The sequence below is a fragment of the Cucurbita pepo genome, chromosome 9, assembly GCF_057944985.1.
Source record: "Cucurbita pepo subsp. pepo isolate OVF chromosome 9, ASM5794498v1, whole genome shotgun sequence".
In the NCBI taxonomy this organism is placed as follows: Eukaryota; Viridiplantae; Streptophyta; class Magnoliopsida; order Cucurbitales; family Cucurbitaceae; genus Cucurbita; species Cucurbita pepo.
In genome coordinates this window covers 3712320-3735306 of record NC_141806.1, presented here as the reverse complement: position 1 = coordinate 3735306, position 22987 = coordinate 3712320, and the positions used below count along the sequence as shown (strand labels likewise).

The 22987-nt window shown below is 34.6% G+C and overlaps 2 protein-coding genes and 4 pseudogenes across 2 annotated transcripts; all 6 read right to left on the bottom strand.

The window, feature by feature from the left end:
* Positions 1 to 1311: 1311 nt before the first annotated feature.
* LOC111802057 (cytochrome P450 71B10-like) lies at positions 1312 to 3156 on the bottom strand. Its single transcript, XM_087126778.1, has 2 exons — positions 2205 to 3156; positions 1312 to 1968 (listed from the first exon to the last, which is right to left on the bottom strand). The coding sequence occupies exons 1-2, from the start codon at positions 3102 to 3104 to the stop codon at positions 1351 to 1353; spliced, it is 1518 nt and encodes a 505-aa protein (XP_086982904.1). The 5' UTR covers positions 3105 to 3156; the 3' UTR covers positions 1312 to 1350.
* A 1093-nt stretch (positions 3157 to 4249) lies between these two features.
* On the bottom strand, positions 4250 to 5860 carry LOC147791024 (cytochrome P450 71B10 pseudogene; annotated as a pseudogene).
* A 3177-nt stretch (positions 5861 to 9037) lies between these two features.
* Positions 9038 to 10908, bottom strand: LOC111801584 (cytochrome P450 71B19-like). The gene is made up of 2 exons (XM_087126728.1): positions 9951 to 10908; positions 9038 to 9767 (listed from the first exon to the last, which is right to left on the bottom strand). The coding sequence occupies exons 1-2, from the start codon at positions 10203 to 10205 to the stop codon at positions 9150 to 9152; spliced, it is 873 nt and encodes a 290-aa protein (XP_086982854.1). The 5' UTR covers positions 10206 to 10908; the 3' UTR covers positions 9038 to 9149.
* Positions 10909 to 14855: 3947 nt separating this feature from the next.
* Positions 14856 to 16549, bottom strand: LOC147791023 (cytochrome P450 71B34 pseudogene; annotated as a pseudogene).
* A 1143-nt stretch (positions 16550 to 17692) lies between these two features.
* Positions 17693 to 18360, bottom strand: LOC147791022 (cytochrome P450 71B2 pseudogene; annotated as a pseudogene).
* A 27-nt stretch (positions 18361 to 18387) lies between these two features.
* Positions 18388 to 19082, bottom strand: LOC147791021 (cytochrome P450 71B34 pseudogene; annotated as a pseudogene).
* Between the last annotated feature and the right edge of the window lie 3905 nt (positions 19083 to 22987).

Genomic DNA, 22987 nt, shown 5'->3' with positions numbered 1-22987 from the left:
ATAATATATCTCAATACTCCCCCTCAAGTTGGAGAGTGTATGTCAATCACATCCAACTTGTCTTTAACTTGTCTTTACGGTAGGTCAATAACATTCAAGTTGTCTTTCACTCTTGTCTTCCCAATAATGAAAATATCCGTAAAAAATAGACCACCTTTGATTGGTTTGCATTTTTAGACTTTCAAGAAATTATTGAATTTTCAAGAAAGATGCAAGACTCAGAAATAGACCGCAATGATTGACTCGAGGGTTGGTAACTTGTCCCATTTAATTTGATTTGCAACAAGTAAATATCCTCCCTGATCACTTCTTGGTCCATGCATAAATGCTTTAGAAATAGACCGCAATGATTGACTCGAGGATTGATAACTTGTCCCATTTAATTTGATTTGGAACAAGTGAATATCTTCCCTGATCACTTCTTGGTCCATGCATAAATGTTTTAGTGGATAATAACACCAAGATCGGTGCTTTGGATCACTTGAGAGGCTGTGAAAGAAAATACAAACATCTTGAATATGTCACATTTGAGCTTGGTGAGAAATTTGAAGATGCTTATAACGTATTCTTGATATTGGATGATCGGCGTAAAGGCTTCACAGATTGAGTTAGGGTTTGGCTTTAGGTTTAATACTCCCCTTGGACTCAGAGTCCAAGGGGTATTAGAAATACCACGATCGGTGCACTGATATTAGGAATATCAAGATCGGTGCTCTGATACCATGTTAAGAATGAGATAGAAAATGGAATTGGGAAGGTCTGTATTATCATTGATATTGATATCCTTTAAATAGGGTACAAACTAGTACAAAGAAGAAAATATAAAATAATTGAATATTGAGAATAAAATAAAATATACGGTAAATCAAATCATAAATAAAGAATATTAAGATATAATATCTAAGATATATTACATAAATAATATATCTCAACATATCGTATACAAAATTTATGTTCTCGTTCACTTAATTACCACAATATAATCACTCAATTTTATCTACACAAAATTAAAACGTTATAAAATTTAACATTTTTATTAAAAAAAAATCTCACATATTTGAAAGGTAAGAGATTAAAAAATAATAATAATAAATAATAAAATTATTGAAAAGAAATTTTAGCGTTTTCTTTTTATAAAAAAAAAACATATTAATATTGAATATTAGTGGTCAATAATTTAATATGCGCAGTCACAAAACATCTATCCTATAATACCAAAATTTGAACAAGTCGAGTTTATGCTTATCATTATTTGATTTTAAGCATTATATTACATTTAAAAAAACTCATTATTTGTGTAGACGAAAGCCATAAAACTTCACAATCATAGGATTCGACATGGAACTTAACTCATGGACGATACGAAATTGGTACAACTTTGAGAGGCAACTTTTTGTAGATGGTGAGACTCAAACCCGAAGTCTCTTCCATGTCTAAGTCCTCCTCCTTCATCCCCTCTGGCAACTTCCAATTAAAATGGTACAAAAGATTCGCCAAAGCGAGCTCCACCGTCTTCACCCCCAAATTTATCCCTGGGCAAATCCTCCGACCAGCCCCGAACGGCAAGAACTCAAAATGTTGTCCTTTATAATCAATTGAGCTCTCTTCAAATCTCTCTGGAAGGAACTCTTCTGGGTCTTTCCAATATGTGGGGTCTCGTCCAATTGCCCAAACATTCACTTGAACCATTGTTTTTGGGTAAAAATCGTAGCCTTCAATTTTGAAATGGGAAATGACTTCTCTTGGAATAAGAAGAGGCGCAGGTGGATGTAGTCTCAGTGTCTCTTTCACTATCATTTTCAAATATGGAAGTTGTTCTATGTCTTTTTCTGTTAACTTTCGTCTGTTTCCCAGATTGGTTCTGATTTCTTCTTGAGCTTTCTTCATCAATTTTGGGTTCTTTACGAGTTCTGCCATTGCCCAAACTAATGTAATTGAACCCGTGTCTAATCCTGCTAAAAATATATTCTGTTGATGTACAATATACAAAAGAAAAGGTTATAAGTCCTTGAGATAATGAAGAAGGAAGGATAGAGACAAAGCCAAAAAAATGCTCAATATCTACTCAAAAACTTATTAACCACAACATTTTATTGATATATTAGCTACTTCAAAAAATAGTTAGTTACGAGATTGAAAGTTTTGAAACTAAACTATTAATTTAGTGTAAAAACCATTAAAGCTTAGGAATAGAAGTTGCTTACCAAAAGAATGGCTTTGATGCTTTCTTGGGTAATGACAACGGTGTAAGATTCAACTTGCTTTTTACTCATAGCTAAAAGCACATCAATGATATCATCTTGCTCTGGCTTAGATCTCTCTGGACGATTATGTTCATCAATTGCCTCTTGAAACAGAGCATTGATCTCATTAAAAACCCTCTCAAGTCTAGCTTCTCGACCACTGAGCCAATCAATTATCTTCCCCACAAAAGGAGTAGGAAAAAACTCAGAAGCACTATAGCTTCCCAATAGGGCCTCAGCTTCACTTACAAGCTCGTGAAATCCATCTCCTTTAAACTGCTTCCCAAATGCAATTCTTGAAATAACACCAGTAGTGAGAGCAATGGATTTTTCACTAAGATCAACAGCAGTTCCACAAGAAGCTGATTGTAAAATTGATTCAATAAGCAAATGAACTTCTTGCTCTCTAATGGGTTCATAAGATAACACTCTCTTCATACTAAAAAGCTCAATCATACAAATTTTGCGTATCTCCCGCCAGTAATCACCGTAAGGTGAAAACGCAATGTCAAGGAAATTGTAAGTGAGTTTTTTGATAGAATGGGTTTGTGGTTTGTTGCAACTTTGAAGATCATGGGTTTTCAAGAGGGCACGAGCGGTCTCGGCGGATGATATAACGATAGTTTCTATATTGCCTAGGCTGAGACTTATAACGGAACCGTAAAGCTTGGAGAGGCGCCATAGGGATTTGTGTGGGAGCTTGCCAAGTTGGTGCAAGTTTCCTATGATTGGAAGCTTTGGTGGGCTTGGGGGAAAGTGACCCTTTTTCCTATTTGCAGCTGCTTTCCGTTGAAGGATGATGAAAAGTAGAGAGAGATAGAGGATGAGGGAGAGCCATGGAGGGAAAGGAAGGAGAGACATTCCAATTTAGAAAGAGTTCAAGAACACGAGCAAAAGATGATCTTTTAATTAAATAGATATATATTGACATAAAAGGAAAAACAAAACGTATAGTGTTTGAGTTCTCATTCTCGTATATTTGAAATAATGATATATTTTCAAATTTTTATTAGCTCTCTTAAAAAAACCATAGATTAAAAAATTATTGAAAAAGAAAATATAATAGTAATAGAAGGCCAAGATTTCTTGATATTGTTTTTATAGTGCCAAATAGAATGACAAAAAAAAAATGGTTGTCAACTCCGAAAAAAATTAAAAAATTACGTGCATCAAAATTTAATATTTTAAAGTGTTTATTATGGTTAGACAGATTTTAACATTTAGCTTTCTCTTGATAATATATATCTTAATCAATAAAATTAAATTTAAAATTATAATTTAATTGGATTGTGTTCGGACCTATTCAACTCAACTCTAGAACTTGGTTTACTATGTGATTCATACGGAGAAGCCTCACAAAAAGATAGAGATTGAGACAAACAATAAAGGACAAAAATCAACTTCAAAGATTTTTGTCTCAATGCATTGAACTCGACATCGGATGAGATCAAATGTCTTGAACAAAGTGAAGTGATAGGAAGAGAAATCATTATCAACTTTGTACATTCCATTATTTTTTCAAAAGCTTAGATTTTTTTTAATTTATTTATTTTTTCAAAATTAGTAGTAAAAATGTATTAAATTCTTTTTAAAACATAAATAAAAAATAATTTTCAAAATTTAGATATGAGGGAGAAATTTTGAAAAAAAAAAATTGGCAAATACTTTATTGGAATTGATTTCTAGCTTGAGTTCATTTCAAATTCAGCTATTCAAATGTTTAAATTTAACGTTACTCACGTGGATGAAAATAAATTTTCGATGACTTATATGTCATCTTTAAGTTGGACTTTAAAATTTAAGTATTATAAAACTAATTGAAAAGTCACACAAGCTTGCTAAACTAACTCACAATAACTTTCTTTGTGTTGGTGTAGTGTAAAATTATTCGATGCAATACTATAATTCTATGCATCAAGTTTTAAGAATTATATTACATATAAAAACACTCATTATATGTCTAGACAAAAACCATAAAACTTCACAATAAGAGGATTCAGCTTGGAACTTACACTTATGGACGGTATGAAGTTGGTACAAGTTTGAGAGGCAACATTTTGTAGATGGTGAGACTCAAACCCGATGTCTCTTCCATGTCCAAGTCCTCCTCCTCCATCCCCTCCGGTAACCTCCAATTAAAATGGTACAAAAGATTCGCCAAAGCCAGCTCCACCGTCTTCACCCCCAAATTCAACCCGGGGCAAATCCTCCGACCAGACCCGAACGAGAAGGACTCAAAGTGTTGTACTTTGTAATCAATTGAACTCTCTTAAAATCTCTCTAGAAGGAACTCTTCTAGGTCTTTCTAGTATGTGAGGTCTCGTCCAATTGCCCAAACGTTCACTTGAACCTTTGTTTTTGGGTAAAAATCGTAGCCTTCAATTTTGAAGTGGGAAATGATTTCTCTTGGAATATGAAGATGTGCTAGTGGATGTAGTCTCGGTGTCTCTTTTACTATCATTTTCAAATATAGAAGTTGTTCTATGTCTTTCTCTACTACCTTTCGTCTGTTTCTCACATAGTTTCTGATTTCTTCTTGAGGTTTCTTCATCAATTTTGGGTTTTTTACAATTTCTACCATTGCCCAAGCTAGTGTAGTTGAACCGGTGCCTCATCCTCCCAAAATATGTTCTGTTGACGTACAATGTACAAACACGTTAGAAACTAAACTAATCATTTAGCGCAAAACCCATAAAAGATTAGGGATGAAAATTGTTACGAAAAGAATGACTTCGATGTTTTCATGGGTAATGACAATAGTGCAAGATTCAAGATTCAGTTTGTTTGTTTACTAATAGCCAGCACATCAATGATATCATCTTGCTCTGGTTTAGGCCTCTCCAAGATGTTCATGATGTTAAACGTAGAATAGATCATTTTTTTACATAGTAAGATAATCTAGTGATTTACTTGTTTGTTACCATGAATCAAGGAGAATCTATGATTTCCTGTTTTGTTACCAAATCTATGATTTCATGGTTTGTTACCATCTAATCTTCATTATACACATCTATCCATACATGAGGTCGTGACCCATATAGGTCACCGTGCCATTCAACCTAACACATCAATCACTTCTTGAAATAGAGAATTGATCTCATTAAAAACCCTCTCAAGTCTAGCTTCTCGTCCACTAAACCAATCAATGGTCTTCCCCACAATAGGAAAAGACTCGGAAGCACTATAGCTTCCCAACAAAGCCTGAACTTCATTCACAACTTCATGAAATCTATTCCCTTCAAACCCCTTTCCAAAAGCAATTCTAAAAGTAATGGCAGCAATAGAGCAAATTACTTCTGATTAAGATCAATAATAGCTCCACAAGAAGCAAATTTTGAAATCGATTTAGTAAGCAAACCAACTTCTTGCACTCTAACAGATTTATAAGATATCACACTCTTCATACCGAAAAGCTCAAGAATACAAATTTTACCCATCTCTCTCCCTTAATCACTATAAGGTGAAAACTCGATGTCAAGAAAGTTGTAAGTGAATTTTTTGAAAGCTTGGATTTGTGGTCTGCTACAACTTTAAAGATCATGAGTTTTCAAGAGGGCTCGAGTAGTCTCGACAGAAGCTATAACGGTGGTTTCTATACCACCGAGGCTGAGACTCATAACAAGCTTGTTCGGCCACACACGACGTTCGTGCGTGCATGCTCCATCGTGTGCGACACAATCACGTCGCATCTCATTGTCATCTTGGTTCCCAACAACACGATCTATACATCGTGATGTCGTCCCATGTCTTGGGATACATCGACCATCTTGACTTGTTTGAACACATTCATTAGAAACTGACCCATGTGTCGATCATCTCATTGGGGTATCCTGAACATCCATCCATCTGGTTCACTCGAGTATTGGACTCTCCTGTGACCATGCCAAACCTTTACGGCATACGTTTCAGATAGTGGGTGTATAATGCAACCTCTGACATATGGGCTGGGTCGCAATACTAGCCTACCTATGTCGTCCTGTACTGTCGTTGAAGTACTCTTTTCAAAGAAAGATGTCCAAGATGCTCGTTCCATGACGTTCGCCCACACTGACACACGCATGTGCCACAAGGTAGCTAGCTTAGGCCACAAGGTCTAGGGGTGAGAGCCAATGCCATGCCTCCCCTATAGTACATTTTGAGGCATTTCCAATCCTTCTCGAGTAGAGGTCATTTCAGTGAGTAGACATATGGCCTCGTGCATAATCCATTGAGTATCCGTTTCACACCAAATTTGGTTGACTTTCATCTTTCATAGCGACGACTTAATTTCTGAGCCACATGCTGAAACCCATATCCAAACCCGACTTCTAAGGTTATGGCTTTTCGAGCTTGTCTTCGACACTCGTGTCGCCTCATTCTCTCGAACTTTTTGCATGCCTCGACTTAGCTTCAATGCACACTCTTGGTGTGTTGGATGATGCACCATCCTCCTCGATCGCATCATGACACTTTTCAGTCTTGGCCCCTATGTGGCTAGATGGACGCCACTTGGGTCGCCCCTTGTCTGTCTTGTATGTGGGGGCACAACCTACTTTCTCCCAGTGAGGTTGTGACAGTGTCCCCCATTTAACCTAACCATTGTCCTCGATGACTTTCTCGTGGGCATAATTGTATCGTCGATTTTGACATTCTCCCCCACTTAATCTCGACATCTTTCCGCTGATGACCTGAATATTGGACTAGCTACACACTTGACCTGATTACTTGCTCGTGCTTTGAGAATGAATATGATTTGGATCGATCCAAGTGGACCGTCTTCCTGGCCCTTTTTCCCTCACTTGATGCTTGTGTTATACCCATGGTAGTTTTGATTTCTTCAGCAAGTTCAAAGATCTCTATGAGATGAATCTAACCAGCCAAGAATTATCAAATTTCATAAGGAATGAACGAGTTATGGTCGTTGGAATTTGCTAGTTTTGGACAAACTTACCCTGGTTTCCCCAAATAATTTCTCATCATTTGATTCAGTTTGTAATAACAGTAAAAAAATAATAATAATGGTAACTGCACCTCTCCATTAACCTCTCACAACTTTTTCCCTAGATTACCTCTATCATCCTTCCTTCCTGAAAAAGTAAATAGAAAACTCAAAATTTGTTTATTTAGATTTACCTGAGGATAAAAATGTTTTTACTCAGATTTACGTGGGGATGTAGCTTGAAACGGCTAAATATTTATTTTCTTTCCTTATAATTTTGTTGCAGTTATTTAAATTTTAGTTACAAATTAAATACAGAAAACAATTTATGTGTTCTACTAAATCATATGATTAGTAGCCCCATTTTATGGAAAGAAATTAAAAATCATTCAAATTGGCCAAAATATTGTGAAAAGAATTAAAAAAAGAAAGATTTAAGTGAACAACAAAATTAAAAAACAAAATTAAAAAAGAAACACATCGAAGATGATAATAATATTATAACAAACAATATTTGGATTATATGTTCTAAACCGTGATATAATAATGACATATTTATTTAAGTTAAATTGAGTTAGTCATTGAGCTACTAAAGGAATTAGGTGAATGTATTTAATAGGGTGAAGCACCTTGGTATATGTGGAAAAATATTTGAAGGGCGAAGGCAAGCCAATTCAAAATTAGATAGAAACGTTGGCAAAAGTCAATCATAAGTGATCTTACTATCGACATGGTTAGAAATTGATGTTGTATGATGACACGTGCCCCGTGGTTCTGCACGTGTCATATGCTTGATATGTGTGAAATGTTTATGAAATAATGTGATTATGATATCGAAAATGATATAACTATTAAATATTTATGAAATGATGTGACTATGATATTTTTAGGAAATGATATGGCTATGATATATTTATGAAACGATAGGACTATAATATGGTTATAAAATGATATGACTATGATATGTCCGTAATATAATATAACTATAACATGTTATGTTAATGCTATGACATGTGTTATGATGAAATGTGCTGATGATATGATATATGTTATGGTATAACAGGTTTGGCGATATAATACATGTTGTGACATGTTTTATGATATGTTATGACATGTTTTATGATATGTTATGTACATGATATGAAATAAGACAATGTATGATATGAATCATACAATATTCAACCTCAATACACGTCTTAAAGGCTATGTTGTGAAATGATATGATAAGAAGGAATGGAAGGAGTTGTTTTACATGATTTAATGAATAAAAATGTTGGGACCTTAGACCTGTGTGTTACATGCATTAGGGAATCTCTCCTTTTACGATGGTACGGACGCATACATTATGAGGCAGGAAAACGATCATTATGTTTATCATAATGTTACGATGGTCACTATTCCTATCGGGTGTCCGGCAATAACACCAGAGAATGCTATCCCGACCAGAAAAGAGGTCCAAGAGGTGTGTGAACCGACTGGTGGATCCATACTCACATGTGAAGACCATGTGTAAAATAAGTAAATACACATTCAATTACCCATTTAAGATAATTGCCTAAGAGAATACAAATAGAAAGGATAGGTCTCATTCAGAAACTCTAATAGTGGGGCCACTCACGGATTATTTCTTAATTTACTCAAGCTACGTGTTATATGTATTTCAGGTAAACACAAGACACACTTATACGACTGACGACGACATTGAAAGTCGAGACCATAACACATGCATAAAATAGTTTAATTTTTTTAGACTTTATGAACATTCATCTTATCCTAAATTACCTCTTATATGCACAATCTCGACACACCATTAGGAAAACCCCCTCGAACGCCCACGCGATTTGGAACTCCTTTGCTCACTAATTAGGGGTGAAAGTTCTCGAACAAAGTGAGTTTTCACATCATTTATTTTATTGGTAAATAAGAGTTCAAGCATTATATATATTACATATAAAAATAGCCATTATTAGTCTAAGCCATAAAACTACTCATGGATAGTATAAAATTGGTACAAGCTTTAGAGGCAACTTTTTGTGGAGGGTGAGACTCAAACCCGAATTCTCTTCCATATCCAACTCCTCCTCCTTCATCCCATTCGGGAGCTTCCAATCAAAATGGTATAAAAGATTTGCTAAAGCCAACTCCACATTTTTCATGCCCATATTCAACCCTGGGCATATCCTCCGACCAGCCCCAAACGGCAAGAACTCAAAATGTTGTCCTTTGTAATCAATCGAGCTCTCTACAAATCTCTCTAGAAGAAACTTTTCTGGGTCTTTCCAATATGTGGGGTCTCGCCCAATTGCCCAAATATTTACTTGAACCATTGTTTTTGGGTAAAAATTGTAGCCTTCAATTTTGAAATGGGAAATGGTTTCTCTTGGAACAAGAAGAGGTACCGGTGGATGTAATCTTAATGTCTCTTTCACAATCATTTTCAGATATGGAAGCTCTTTTAAGTCTGTCTCTATTACCTTTCTTTTGTTTCCCACGTGATTTCTAATTTCTCCTTGAGCTTTCTTCATCAATGTTGGGTTTTTCGCAAGTTCAGCCATTGCCCACACTAATGTACTTGAACTCGTCTCTATTCCTGCTAAAAATATATTCTATTGATGCACATCATACAATAAAAAATGTCAGAAGGTCGATAATAGATATGGCATGAAGGATAGAGAGAAAGCATAAAAGGCTCAATATTACTCAAAAACTACCCCGAGATTGAATGTTTAGAAACTAAACTAAAAAATTAATGTAAAAACCATTAAATACTAGGGATAGAAGTTGCTTACCATAAGAATAGCTTTGATGTTTTCATGGGTAATGACAACGGTGCAAGATTCAACTTGCTTTTTACTTATCGCCAAAAGCACATCAATGATATCATCTTGTTTTGGCTGAGGCCTCATAGGATGAAGATGCTCATTAATCACCTCTTGAAATAGAACATTCATCTCATTAAAAACTCTCTCAAGTTTAGCTTCTTGGCCACTAAACCAATCAATTACCTTCCCCACAAAAAGGAACAGGAAAAAACTCAGAAGCATTATAGCTTCCTAATACGGCTTCAGCTTCATTCACAAGCTCATGAAATCCATCCCCTTTAAAAGTTTTCCCAAAAGCAATTCTAAAAATAATACCAGTAGTAAGAGTAGTGGACTTCTCAGTAAGATCAACAACAACTCCACAAGAAGCTGATTGCGAAATCGATTCAATTAGCAAACCAACTTCTTGCTCTCTAACAGGTTCGAAAGATAACACCCTCTTCATATTGAAAAGCTCAAGTATACAAATCTTGCGCATCTCTCGCCAGTAATCACTATAAGGTGAATACGCAATGTCAAGAAAATTGTAAGTGAGTTTTTTGACTGATTGAGTTTGTGGTCTACTACAACTTTGAAGATCGTGGGTTTTCATGAGGGCACGAGCTGTCTCGGCAGAGGATACAATGGTGGTTTCTACACCACCAAGGCTGAGACTCATAATGGGACCGTAACGCTGAGAGAGACGCCATAGGGATTTGTGTGGGAGCTTACCAAGTTGATGCAAGTTTCCAATGATCGGAAGCTTCGGTGGGCTTGGGGGAAGATTACGCTTTCTTCTATTTGCAGCTGCTTTCCATTTTAGGATGATGAAAAGTGAAGAGAGGAAGATGATGAGAGGAAGCCATGGAGGGAAATTAAGGAAAGACATTAGAATTTAGAAAGAGTTCAATAACAAGAGGAAAAAGATTAGGAATGAAAAAAAAAGGTGATTGTTCTTTCCATTAAATAGACATCAAAATGTCGTATAGTATTTGAACGAAAATAATGAAATCTTTTTAAATTTTTAGTGGTTATCTTTACGAACCGTCCTTAAAAAGAAAATATGATGGTTCATTGATATTATTCTTACAACACCGAAAAAAATGATATTAAAAAACGGCGGTTCACTCCATGAAAGCTATAAGCTGTCATTTTCTCGAACTAGAAAACAAAAATTGAAACACGGCTTATTAGCGTGATAGATTTGAATATTAATTTTCTAGTAGATAACCTATATTTTAACGAATGAAATTACGATTAGATAAGAATTTTTGTCTTTGATCGTGCAAAGTGGCCCATACCTTCCTGTCCCTTTGGCGACATGCAAAAGATCAAATATGAAAAACTCTTATAAATTTAAGGCCACTTTTTTAATTTATTTACTTTTGAAATTAATAGTAAAAAAATCTATTAAATTCTTTTTAAAAGATCAACGTTTTTTCAAAATTTAGGTATCAATTACACCTTCTTATGGAAGAAATTTTTTTAAAAAATGGGGTAAAGTTAATTGCAATTATTTTATTCGAATTTATCTTTATCTTGTTTTGGGATCCATTTCTAACTCGAATTCATTTCAAATTTAGCTACCCAAATACTTAAAACGTGACGTCAATCGTGTGAATAAAAATAAATTCTCGATGACCTATCTACCGTTTTCATCTTTAAATTTGTTGTTTTTTCAATATATCAAAAATAATATTTGAATTTGACATTTATTTATGATTTTGTGTTAGTTTTAAACTCAGAATTTCTATTTAGCAATTGAAAATGTAGTGTTAGATTTTAAGATTTAAAGAGTACCCGAAAACGAAGTGAAAAGTCAGCTAGCTAAGCTAGCACAAAATATCTTTTAAGTTTGAGAGGCAACTTTTTGTAGATGGCGAGACTCAAACCCGATGTCTATTCCATGTCCAAGTCCTCCTCTTTCATCCCCTCCAGTAACCTCCAATTAAAATAGTACAAAAGATTCGCCAAAGCCAACTCCACCGTCTTCACCCCCAAATTCAATCCCGGACAAATCCTCCAATCTGCTTCGAACGACAAGAACTCAAAGTGTTGTTCTTTGTAATCAAACGAGTTCTCTTCAAATCTTTTTGGAAGGAACTCTTCTAGGTCTTTCCAGTATGTGGGGTCTCGTCCAATTCCCCAAACGTTCACTTGAACCATTATTTTTGGGTAAAAATCGGTGCCTTCTATTTTGAAGTGGGATATTATTTCTCTTGGAATAGGAATAGGTACGGGTGGATGTAGTCTCAGTGTCTCTTTTACTATCATTTTCAAATATGGAAGTTATTCTATGTCTTTCTCTAGTTACTTTTCGTTTATTTCCCACATTGTTTCTGATTTCTTCTTGAGCTTTCTTCGTCAGTTTTGGGTCTTGAGCTTTCTTCATTAATTGTGGGTTCTTTACGAGTTCTGCCATTACCCAAACTAGTGTAATTGAACCCGTGTCTAATCCTGCCAAAAATATATTCAGTTGATGAAGCAAAGCCATGGAAGGAAATGAAGGAGAGACATTGGAATTTAAAGAGTTCAAGAACAAGAGGAAAAGATGATCTTTCAATTAAGTAGATACATATCGAGCCTAATGGAAAACAAATCATGAAGTGTTTGAGTTCTCATCCTCGTATGTTCAAACAATGAAATGTTTTCAAATTTTTATTTGGTTGTCTTTAAAAACAGTAGATCAAAAAATTACTCAAAAAGAAAATATGATGGTCGATCCAAGTCCAAGATTTCTTGATATTATTCTTATAGTACAAATAGAATGATATCAAAAAATGGCCGTCAACTCAAAAAAAAAAAAAAAAAAAAAAAAAAAAAAAAAATTTGAAAAATTACCTACATCAAAATTTAATATTTTAAAGTGTTTATTAGCGTTAGACTGATTTGAACGTTTAGCTTTCTGGTAGATAATATACATCTGTGAAATTAGATTTAAAAATTATAATTAGATCTTCTAACTCAATTCTAGAACTTCTTTTACTATATGATTCATATGGAAAAGCCTCACTGACAAACAATAAAAGACGAAAATCAACTTCAAAATTTTTTGTCTCAATGCATTGGACCCGACCTCGAATGAGATCAAATGTCTTTGGACAAAGTGAAGTGATAGGAAGAGAAATCATTATGAACTTGGTACATTCCGTTCTTTTTTTCAAAAGCTTAGATTTTTTTAATTAAATTATTTTTTCAAAATTAGTAGTAAAAATGTTAAAAATGTATTAAATTCCTTTTAAAACATAAATAAAAAGTAATTTTCAAAATTTAGATATCAATCCCTTAAGGAGAAATTTTGAAAAAAAAAAAATTAGGCAAATACTTTATTGAGATTGATTTCTAGCTTGAGTTCATTTCAAATTCAGCTATCCAAATGTTTAAATTTGACGTTATAGGAGTGTACATGGTCCGGGCTTGGATCGGGTTGGGTGATTTTTTTGACCCAACCCAAAAGTTCTGGTTGGTTGGATTGGTAACTCAACCCAACCCGAAACTTTTCACAACTCAACCCAACCTGACCTTCTATTTTCAGATTGGGTTGTCAAATTTTTTTTAGTTTTATTTATTCACAATTTATAATTACTTAATAAAATATATTAAAAGTTCACAAAAAAAAAAAACACAAATTAATCTATAATTATTGACAAAAAAAAAATATAAATAAATTCAATAAAAAAATTGTAACATATTACAATCTTCGTAAACTAAAACAACTAAATACCAACATTTCTTGAGAATTGGTTAAACAAAAATATGAGGATAGATCATGAAATTAAATAAATAATAAAAATGATTAATTTAAACGTATTATATATAACAAAAATAAAAAATATATATAACAATCTTTTATTTAAAATATGTTTATTTATACGTGTTCTTAGAAAGTCTTAAACTATTAGAAAAATAAATATATATATATATATAATTGTGATATAATAATATTAAAATAAATACCTAATAAATACATTTTAAAATTATATATATATATATATATTATTATATTATATTATATTATATTATATGATAGAGATATAAATGATAATTAATAAATATTTATACTATATAATAAACAATATATTTAAAAATAGTATATAAGGGGTGAATAATTATATAAAAATAATATAAAATGTATTAATATTTATATATTAGCTTATAGATAGTATGAAACATTAAGATAATTTTAAAATATATATATATAAAAGAAACTAAACAAAAAAAATTAAAAATAATAAAATAACAAAATAATATTAAAAAAATTATGCAAATAATAAAAAGAAATATATATATAATATAAAGAAATTAAACAAAGAAATTAAAATAATAAAATAACAAAATAATATAAACTGAAAAATAAAAAAAATATATGTATTTGTCAAGAGTCAAACTCGAGCGTGAGTGGCCTCACTACCACTCTAACAAACCCATTATATGGAAGGATTCTTAATATATTTTATATATTTTTAGTTGGCTCGTGTAAACCCGAATGTTTTGCCCCTGAACTCGAAATCAAACAGATTCTGTTGGGGTTCAGAAAAATGAACCCAACCCTACCCGAAATGCTAATCCAACCCAACCCAACAATTCGGGTTGGGTTGGTTCGGGTTGTCATGTTGTTGGGTTGAATGTACACCCCTAATTACCAGATGAAAATAAATTCCCAATGACCCATATGTCATCTTTAAGTTGGACTTTAAAATTTAAAAAGTATTATAAAACTAATCTGAAAGTCCTTAAATACACAAGCTAGCTAAACTAGTGCACAATAACTTTCTTTGTGTTGGTACAGTGTAAAATTATTTGATGCAATATTGTAATTATATGGGTCAAGTTTCATTACTAGACGAAAACCATAAAACTTCACAATTAGAGGATTCAACTTGGAACTTACACTCATGGACGGTATGAAATTGGTACAAGTTTGGGAGACAACTTTTTGTAGATGGTGAAACTCAAACCTGACGTCTCTTCCATGTCCAAGTCCTCCAACTTCATCCCCTCTGGTAACCTCCAATTAAAATGGTACAAAAGATTCGCCAAAGCCAACTCCACATTCTTCACCCCCAAATTCAACCCGGGGCAAATCCTCCGATCAAACCCGAATGACAATAACTCAAAGTGTTTTCCTTTGTAATCAATTGAGCTCTCTTCAAATCTCTCTGGAAGGAACTCCTCTGGATCTTTCCAGTATGTGGGGTCTCGTCCAATTGCCCAAACATTCACTTGAACCATTGTTTTTTTGGTAAAAATCGTAGCCTTCAATTTTGAGGTGGGAAATGATTTCTCTTAGAATAAGAAGAGGTGCTGGTGGATGTAGTTTGAGTGTCTCTTTTACTATCATTTTCAAATATGGAAATTGTTCTATGTCGTCCTCTGCTACTTTTCGTTTGTTTCTCACATAGTTTCTGATTTCTTCTTGAGCTTTCTTCATCAATTTTGGGTTCTTTATGAGTTCTGCCATTGCCCAAGCTAGTGTAATTGAACCGGTGCCTAATCCTCCAACAAAATGTGTTATGTTGACGTACAATGTACAATAGAACACGTTAGAAACTAAACTAATTATTTAGCGCAAAACCCATAAAAGATTAAGGATGAAAATTGTTACGAAAAGAATGACTTTGATGTTTTCATGGGTAATGACAATAGTGCAAGATTCAGCTTGTTTTTTTACTAATAGCAAAAAGCACATCAATGATATCATCTTGCTCTGGTTTAGGCCTCTCGAAAATGTTCATCATGTTAAACGTAGAATAGATCATATCAATACATAGTAAAATAATCTAGTGATTTACTTGTTTGTTACTGAATCAAGGAGAATCTATGATTTCGTGGTTTGTTACTAAAGGTATGATTCATGGTTTATTACAATATAATCTTCATTATACACGTCTATAAATACATGAGGTCGTGACCTACAGTGCCATTCAACCTAACACATCAATCACCTCTTGAAATAGAGAATCGATCTCATTAAAAACCCTCTCAAGTCTAGCTTCTCGTCCACTACCCCAATCAATGGCCTTTCCCACAATAGAAATAGGAAAAGACTCGGGAGCACTGTAGCTTCCCAACGAAGCGTGAACTTCATTCACAACTTCATGAAATCTATCCCCTTCAAACCCCTTTCCAAAAGCAATTCTAAAAGTAATGGCAGGCGTGAGAGTAAATGACTTCGGAGTGAAAAGAAGCCAATTTTGAAATTGCTTCAGTAAGCAAACCAACTTCTTGCACTCTAACAGATTCATAAGATATTACCCTTTTCCCATCGAAAAGCTCAAGAATATAAATTTTACCCATCTTTCTCTCCAGTAATCATTATGAGGTGAAAAAGCAATGTCAAGAAAGTTGAAAATGAATTTTTTGAAAGCTTGGGTTTGTGGTCTGCTACAACTTTGAAGATCATGAGTTTTCAAGAGGGCTCAAGCAGTCTCGACAGAAGATATGACGATGATTTTTATACCACTGAGGCTGAGACTCATAACAAGCTTATTCGGCCACACACGACGTTCGTGCGTGCATGCTCCATCGTGTGCAACACAATCACGTCGCATCTCATTGTCATCTTGGTAACCAACAACACAATCCATACATTGTGATGTCATCCCATGCCTTGAGATACATTGACCATCTTGACTTGTTCGAACACATTCATTGGGAACTAACCCATGTGTCCATCATCTCATTGGGGTATCCTGAACATCCATCCATATGGTTCACTCGAGTATTGGACTCTCCTGTAACCATGCTAAACCTTTACGACATACGTTTAGTGGGTGTATAATGCAACCTCTGACATATGGGCTGGGTCGCAATACCAGCATACCTATGTTTATTAGCTTTAGGCAGATTCAAACGTTTAGTTTTCTACAACCTCTGACATATGGGCTGGGTCGCAATACCAGCATACCTATGTTTATTAGCTTTAGGCAGATTTGAACGTTTAGCTTTCTGCAACCTCTGACATATGGGCTGGGTCGCAATACCAGCATACCTATGTTTATTAGCGTTAAGCAGATTTGAACGTTTAGCTTTCTGGTAGATAATATATATCTTAACTAGTGAAATTAGATTTAAAATTTATAATCAGATCTAATTGGATTGTGTCGGGTCCTATCCAACTCAACTCTAGAACTTCGTTCACTCTGTTATTCATACGGAGAAGCCTCGCAAAAAGATAGAGATTAAGACAAAGAGATAGAGATTAAGACAAACAATAAAGGACGAAAATCAACTTCAAGGATTTTTGTCTCAATGCATTGGACCCGACATCGTATAAGATCAAATGTCTTGAACAAAGTGAAGTGATAAGAAGAGAAATCATTATGAACTTTGTACATTCGGTTCTTTTGAAAAGCTTTGATTTTTTTTAAATTAATTTATTTTTATAAAATTAGTAGTAAAAATGTTAAAGATGTATTAAATTCTTTTTAAAACATAAATAAAAAGTAATTTTCAAAATTTAGATATCAATCCAACTTTTTAGAGAGAAGATATGATGGATTTCAACTTTCAAATTTAGCTATCCAAATGTTTAAATTTGACTTTACTCAAAAAATAAATTCTCATGATCCATAAGTTATCTTTTAAGTCTTTATAAAACTAATTGGAAAGTTAGCTTAAAAACACAATCTAGCTACTTTCTTTGTGTTGATGCAATATAAAAATATTTGATGCAATATTATAATTATATGGGTCAAGTTTTAAGAATTATATTACACTAAAAATACTCATTATTTGTCTAGACAAAAACTATAAAACTTTACAATAAGAGGATTCAGCTGGTAACTTGGACCGTATAAAATTGGTACAAGTTTGAGAGGAACTTTTTTTTTGTAGAGGGTGAGACTCAAACCAGAAGTCTCTTCCATGTCCAAGTCCTCCTCCTTCATCCTCCTCGGTAATTTCCAATTAAAATGGTACAAAAGATTTGCCAAAGCCAGCTCCACATTCTTCATCCCCAAATTCATCTTTGGGCAAATCCTCCGACAAGTCCCGAACGGCAAGAACTCAAAGTGTTGTCCTTTGTAACCAATTGAGCTCTCTTCAAATCTCTCTAGAAAGAACTCTTTTGGGTCTTTCCAATATGTGGGGTCTCGTCCAATAGCCCAAACGTTCACTTGAACCATTGATTTTGGGTAAAAATCATAGCCTAAATGATTTCTCTTGGAATAAGCAGAGGTGTTGGTGGGTGTAGTCTTAGCGTCTCTTTCATTATCATTTTTAGATATGGAAGCTCTTTTATGTCTTTCTCTATTACCTTTCCTCTGTTTCCCACATACTTTCTGATTTCTTCTCGAGCTTTCTTCATCAATTTTGAGTTCTTAACGAGTTCTGTCATTACCCAAACTAGTGTAATTGAACTCGTGTCTAATCCTGCTAAAATTATGTTCTGTTCAGGTACAATGTTCAGGTACAATATCTTGATATATTAGCTATTAGATTGAAAATTTTGAAATTAAAACTAATAATTTAGGGTAAAAACCATTAAAATTTAGGGATAGAAGTTGCTTACCAAAAAAATTGCTTTGATGCTTTCTTGGGTAATGGTCTTACCTAAAAAAGGAATAAGAAGGATCTCAGAAGCACTATAGCTTCCCAACAATGCCACAGCTTCATTCACAAGCTCATAAAATCCATCCTCTTCAAACGGTTTTCCAAAAGCAATTCTAAAAATAACACTAGTAGTAGTGAGAGTAGTGGACTTCTCGGTAAGATCAACAACTCCACAAGAAGCTGACTGCGAAATCGATTCAATCAGCAAACCATCTTCTTGCTCTCTAATGGATTTGTAAGATAACATCTATGAAGAGCTCAAGTATAAAAATTTTGCATATCTCTTGTCAGTAATCACTCTAAGGTGAAAATATAATATTAAGAAAATTGTAAGTGAATTTTTTTGGCTGATTGAGTTTGTAGTCTTCTGCAACTTTGAAGATCATGAGTTTTCATGAGGGCACGAGCTGTCTCGACAGAGAATACGATGATAGTTTCTACACTGCTAAAGCTGAGGCTGACAATGGGACCGTAACGCTGAGAGAGGCGCCATAGGAATTTGTGTGGGAGCTTGCCAAGTTGGTGCAAGTTTCCTATGATTGGAAGCTTTGGTGGCTTGGGGGACAATTACCCTCTTTCCTCTTTGGAGAGGATGATGAAAAGTAAAGAGAAGAAGAAGATGAGGGGAAGCCATGGAAGTAAATCAAGGAAAAACATTGGAATTTAGAAAGAGTTCAAGAACAAGTGAAAAAGATTATGAATAAAAAAGTGTCTTTGTTCTTTAGATTAAATATGTTTCAATTTTCATTTTCGTATGTTATTTGGATGAAAACAATTAAATATCGTCTTTAAAAATAATTGATAAAAAAAATATTTTAAAAAAAATATATTATAGCCTATAGAAGTCCAAGATTTCTTGATATTATTATTACAGTACCATACAAGATGACCGTGAGCTCGGTAAAAGCAACAAGCTATTATCTCTCACCATGGAAAATAAAAATTGAAACACCACTTGTATCAAAATTTAAGCTCAATCTCTTCCTACTCTTTCATTTTCTGTTATATGTTCTTTCATTTTTAGGCTATGCATTTAAATCACTCTCCTTCTTTCGATGCCTCGAAATTCAAGATATATCATATCAAAATTCTCCGACGAAACGAAATAAAATGATAGAAAGAAAAACCCATTTTTTTAAAAAAACTTAATTACAAATTTAATGAAGTTTAAGAGGTAGCAGACAATACGACTTTTTAAGGGTTTTTTTTATGGTCCTATTTTTATTGAACCATTTTTTCATAAAATACAAGTACTTGTAAAATACTGTTCTTTAATGTATATTTTAATGTATATTTGGTATGACTTGGTTCTTTCCCATCCTCGTTGTCTTGTATTTCAAATTTAATCATTTAAATGCTTAAATTTAACGTTAATTTGTGTGGATGAAAATAAATTGTCGATGATCCATTAACACAAGCTAGCTAAGCTAGCACACAATAACGTTATTTGTGTTAGTGTAGCGTAAAATAATTTAATGGAGAACTACAATTGTTTGGGTAAGTTTTCATAATTTAGTATAAAAATATCAAAATATCATCCACTTAATATTAATATTAAGTGTTAAGAAAATTAATGAAACTTTATTGAAGCAGACCGTCTGTCCTGCACATTCTTCTCTCAATCGACATGAGGACCAATCAGCCAGCAGCCAGCACAGCGGCCTACCCCCACATGGAAATGAAAGCAGCAGCAGCAGGAGTTCGTTCAGTTTCATCTTTAGGCTTTCGAACAGTAAAGGCTATTAGGATAGGATAGGATAGGTTAGGTACGGAGTGCAAGGAGAATGCAGCTCTCTCCTTGATAAAGAAAGGTGTAAGAGTGATCCATTATCTATGGGATCCTGGACCACTCTTCTGAGAGTTCTCCACACATCAGTCTTGTGCCCGGAAGACTAACATTTTTATTTCAAAAAAAAAAAAAAAAAAAAAAAAAAAAACTCAATAGTAAATTTATTTTTTAAACGTATTTGGAACAGTCAATGGCCGTAAGGAGAAAGAAATGGGGCAGGTGGAACAGTCGACGACCATACTCTTGCCCGCGATAGAAGATTTCGAGAGGGAGAAAGGAGAACCGACCATCAACTTAGGGTTTCACACCTGATTTCATGGGGTTTGGATGGATAAATCCTTCTCATCTTTGTCTACTACAACGATTCCTTGTTCTTACTCTTGCGTTAGTCGAGTCGATAGGTCATTGGAAAAGGATCTGTGTTCCATGCAACAAGAGACGTAAAACGATCGGTAAGCTCCCTATTCACAGAAATGGAAAAACCATCAATATCTTTTCAAAAAATATTACAATCCAACAAATAAAAGTTATACTCCAACATCATGAAGAAATTAATCAATTTCAAGTAGGACTTAAGTTGCTATCTGTTAAGGATAGTTGACCGTTCATTATAAGGCAAATATCTAGATATTTGCCTTACATTACGGGTTACCATATTTGCCCTCTTATTAAAGGCAAATATATTGCATTCATTTATTATTCTTTCCTTTTATTACTATTTCCATATTATTTGTAATTTACCATATTTCTGCATCCGGTAAATGATTATAAATAAGAGAACTCTCACCCCCATTTAGGTGTGGTGGATTAATCAAACATTCACATGGTATCAGAGCCCTTTCGGTTTAACAACCCTGATCCTTTCTTCTCTATGGCTTCCGAATCTTCTTATCATCTTCTTCCTTTCAATACTCTAATCCATATGATCACCATCAAACTTTCTTCCTCCAATTATCTTCTTTGGAAAAGCCAACTTCTCCCTCTTCTTGAGAGTCAAGACATGCTGGGCTATGTCGATGGAACTATGGTTCCACCACCTCGCTTTGAACCAGAAACCTCTTCAACACTCAACCCCAAATATTTGGCATGGAGAGCAGCCGATCAACGACTTCTCTGTCTCCTGCTCTCCTCTGTCACTGAGGAAGCCATGGCTGTTGTCGTTGGTCTCTCTACTGCACGTGATGTTTGGCTTGCGTTGGAAACTACGTTCAGCCATCAGTCGAAAGCTCGTGAACTGAGACTCAAGGATGACTTGCAGTTGATGAAACGTGGCACCAAACCTGTTGCTGAGTATGCCCGCGCCTTCAAAAAAATTTGTGACCAACTTCATGCCATTGGCAGACCGGTCGAGAACATTGATAAAGTGCACTGGTTCCTTCGTGGACTCGGCACCGAATTTTCAGCTTTTTCTACTGCTCAGATGGCTCTCACCTCTATCCCCTGTTTTGCAGATTTAGTCTCTAAAGCTGAAAGTTTTGAGTTGTTTCAGCTCTCCCTTGAGTCCTCTAACTCCACTCCTACAGCATTCACAGTCACTAATCGTGGTCGCACCCATGGAAGCCACCCTGCTTCCTTTACCAACCAGCGAGGTCGTTCTTATTCTCACAAAAACAACTCTTCTAATCGAGGACGAACCCACTCAAGTCAAGGTCGTCGACCACCTCACTGCCAAATATGCCGCAAAGAGGGCCATTATGTTGACCGCTGCAACCAACGGTATGTTCGACCTGATTCTTCTCATGCTCACCTTGCTGAAGCCTTTAACACGCCATGTTCTATTGCTGGACTCGATGCTGCTGATTGGTTTCTGGACACTGGAGCTTCGGCCCATATGACTGCCGACCCATCTATTTTGGATCAGTCTAAAAATTACACGGGTAAGGACTCTGTGATTGTAGGAAACGGTGCATCCCTACCCATTACCCACACCGGTACTCTTTCTCCTGTTCCAAATATTCACTTGTTAGATGTCTTGGTTGTCCCTCACCTCACTCAAAATCTTCTTTCCATAAGTAAATTAACGTCTGATTTTCCTCTCTCCGTTACATTTACTAATAATCTTATTACTATCCAAAATCGTCAAACAGGAAGGGTGGTGGCAACCGGTAAAAGAGATGGAGGGCTATATGTGCTGGAGCGCGGCAACTCTGCTTTTATTTCAGCCCTTAGAAACAAATCTTTACGTGCTTCATATGATTTATGGCATGCTCGTCTAGGTCATGTGAATCATTCTGTTATTTCTTTTTTAAATAGAAAAGGTCATCTTTCTCTTACGTCTTTATTGCCTTCTCCATCATTATGTAATACTTGTCAGCTTGCAAAAAGTCATCGATTGCCTTATTCCCGCAATGAACGTAGGTCGTCTCATGTGTTAGATCTTATTCATTGTGATCTTTGGGGTCCTTCTCCCGTCAAATCAAATTCGGGTTTCCTTTATTATGTTATTTTTATTGATGATTATTCTCGATTCACTTGGTTTTACCCTTTAAAATTTAAATCTGATTTTTTTTATATTTTTTTTCAATTTCAAAAATTTGTGGAAAATCAATATTCTTCTCGTATCAAGGTATTTCAAAGCGATGGTGGTACCGAATTTACTAGTACTTGTTTCAAAACTCATTTACGTAATTCTGGCATCCACCATCAACTCTCTTGTCCATATACACTTGCTCAAAATGGTCGT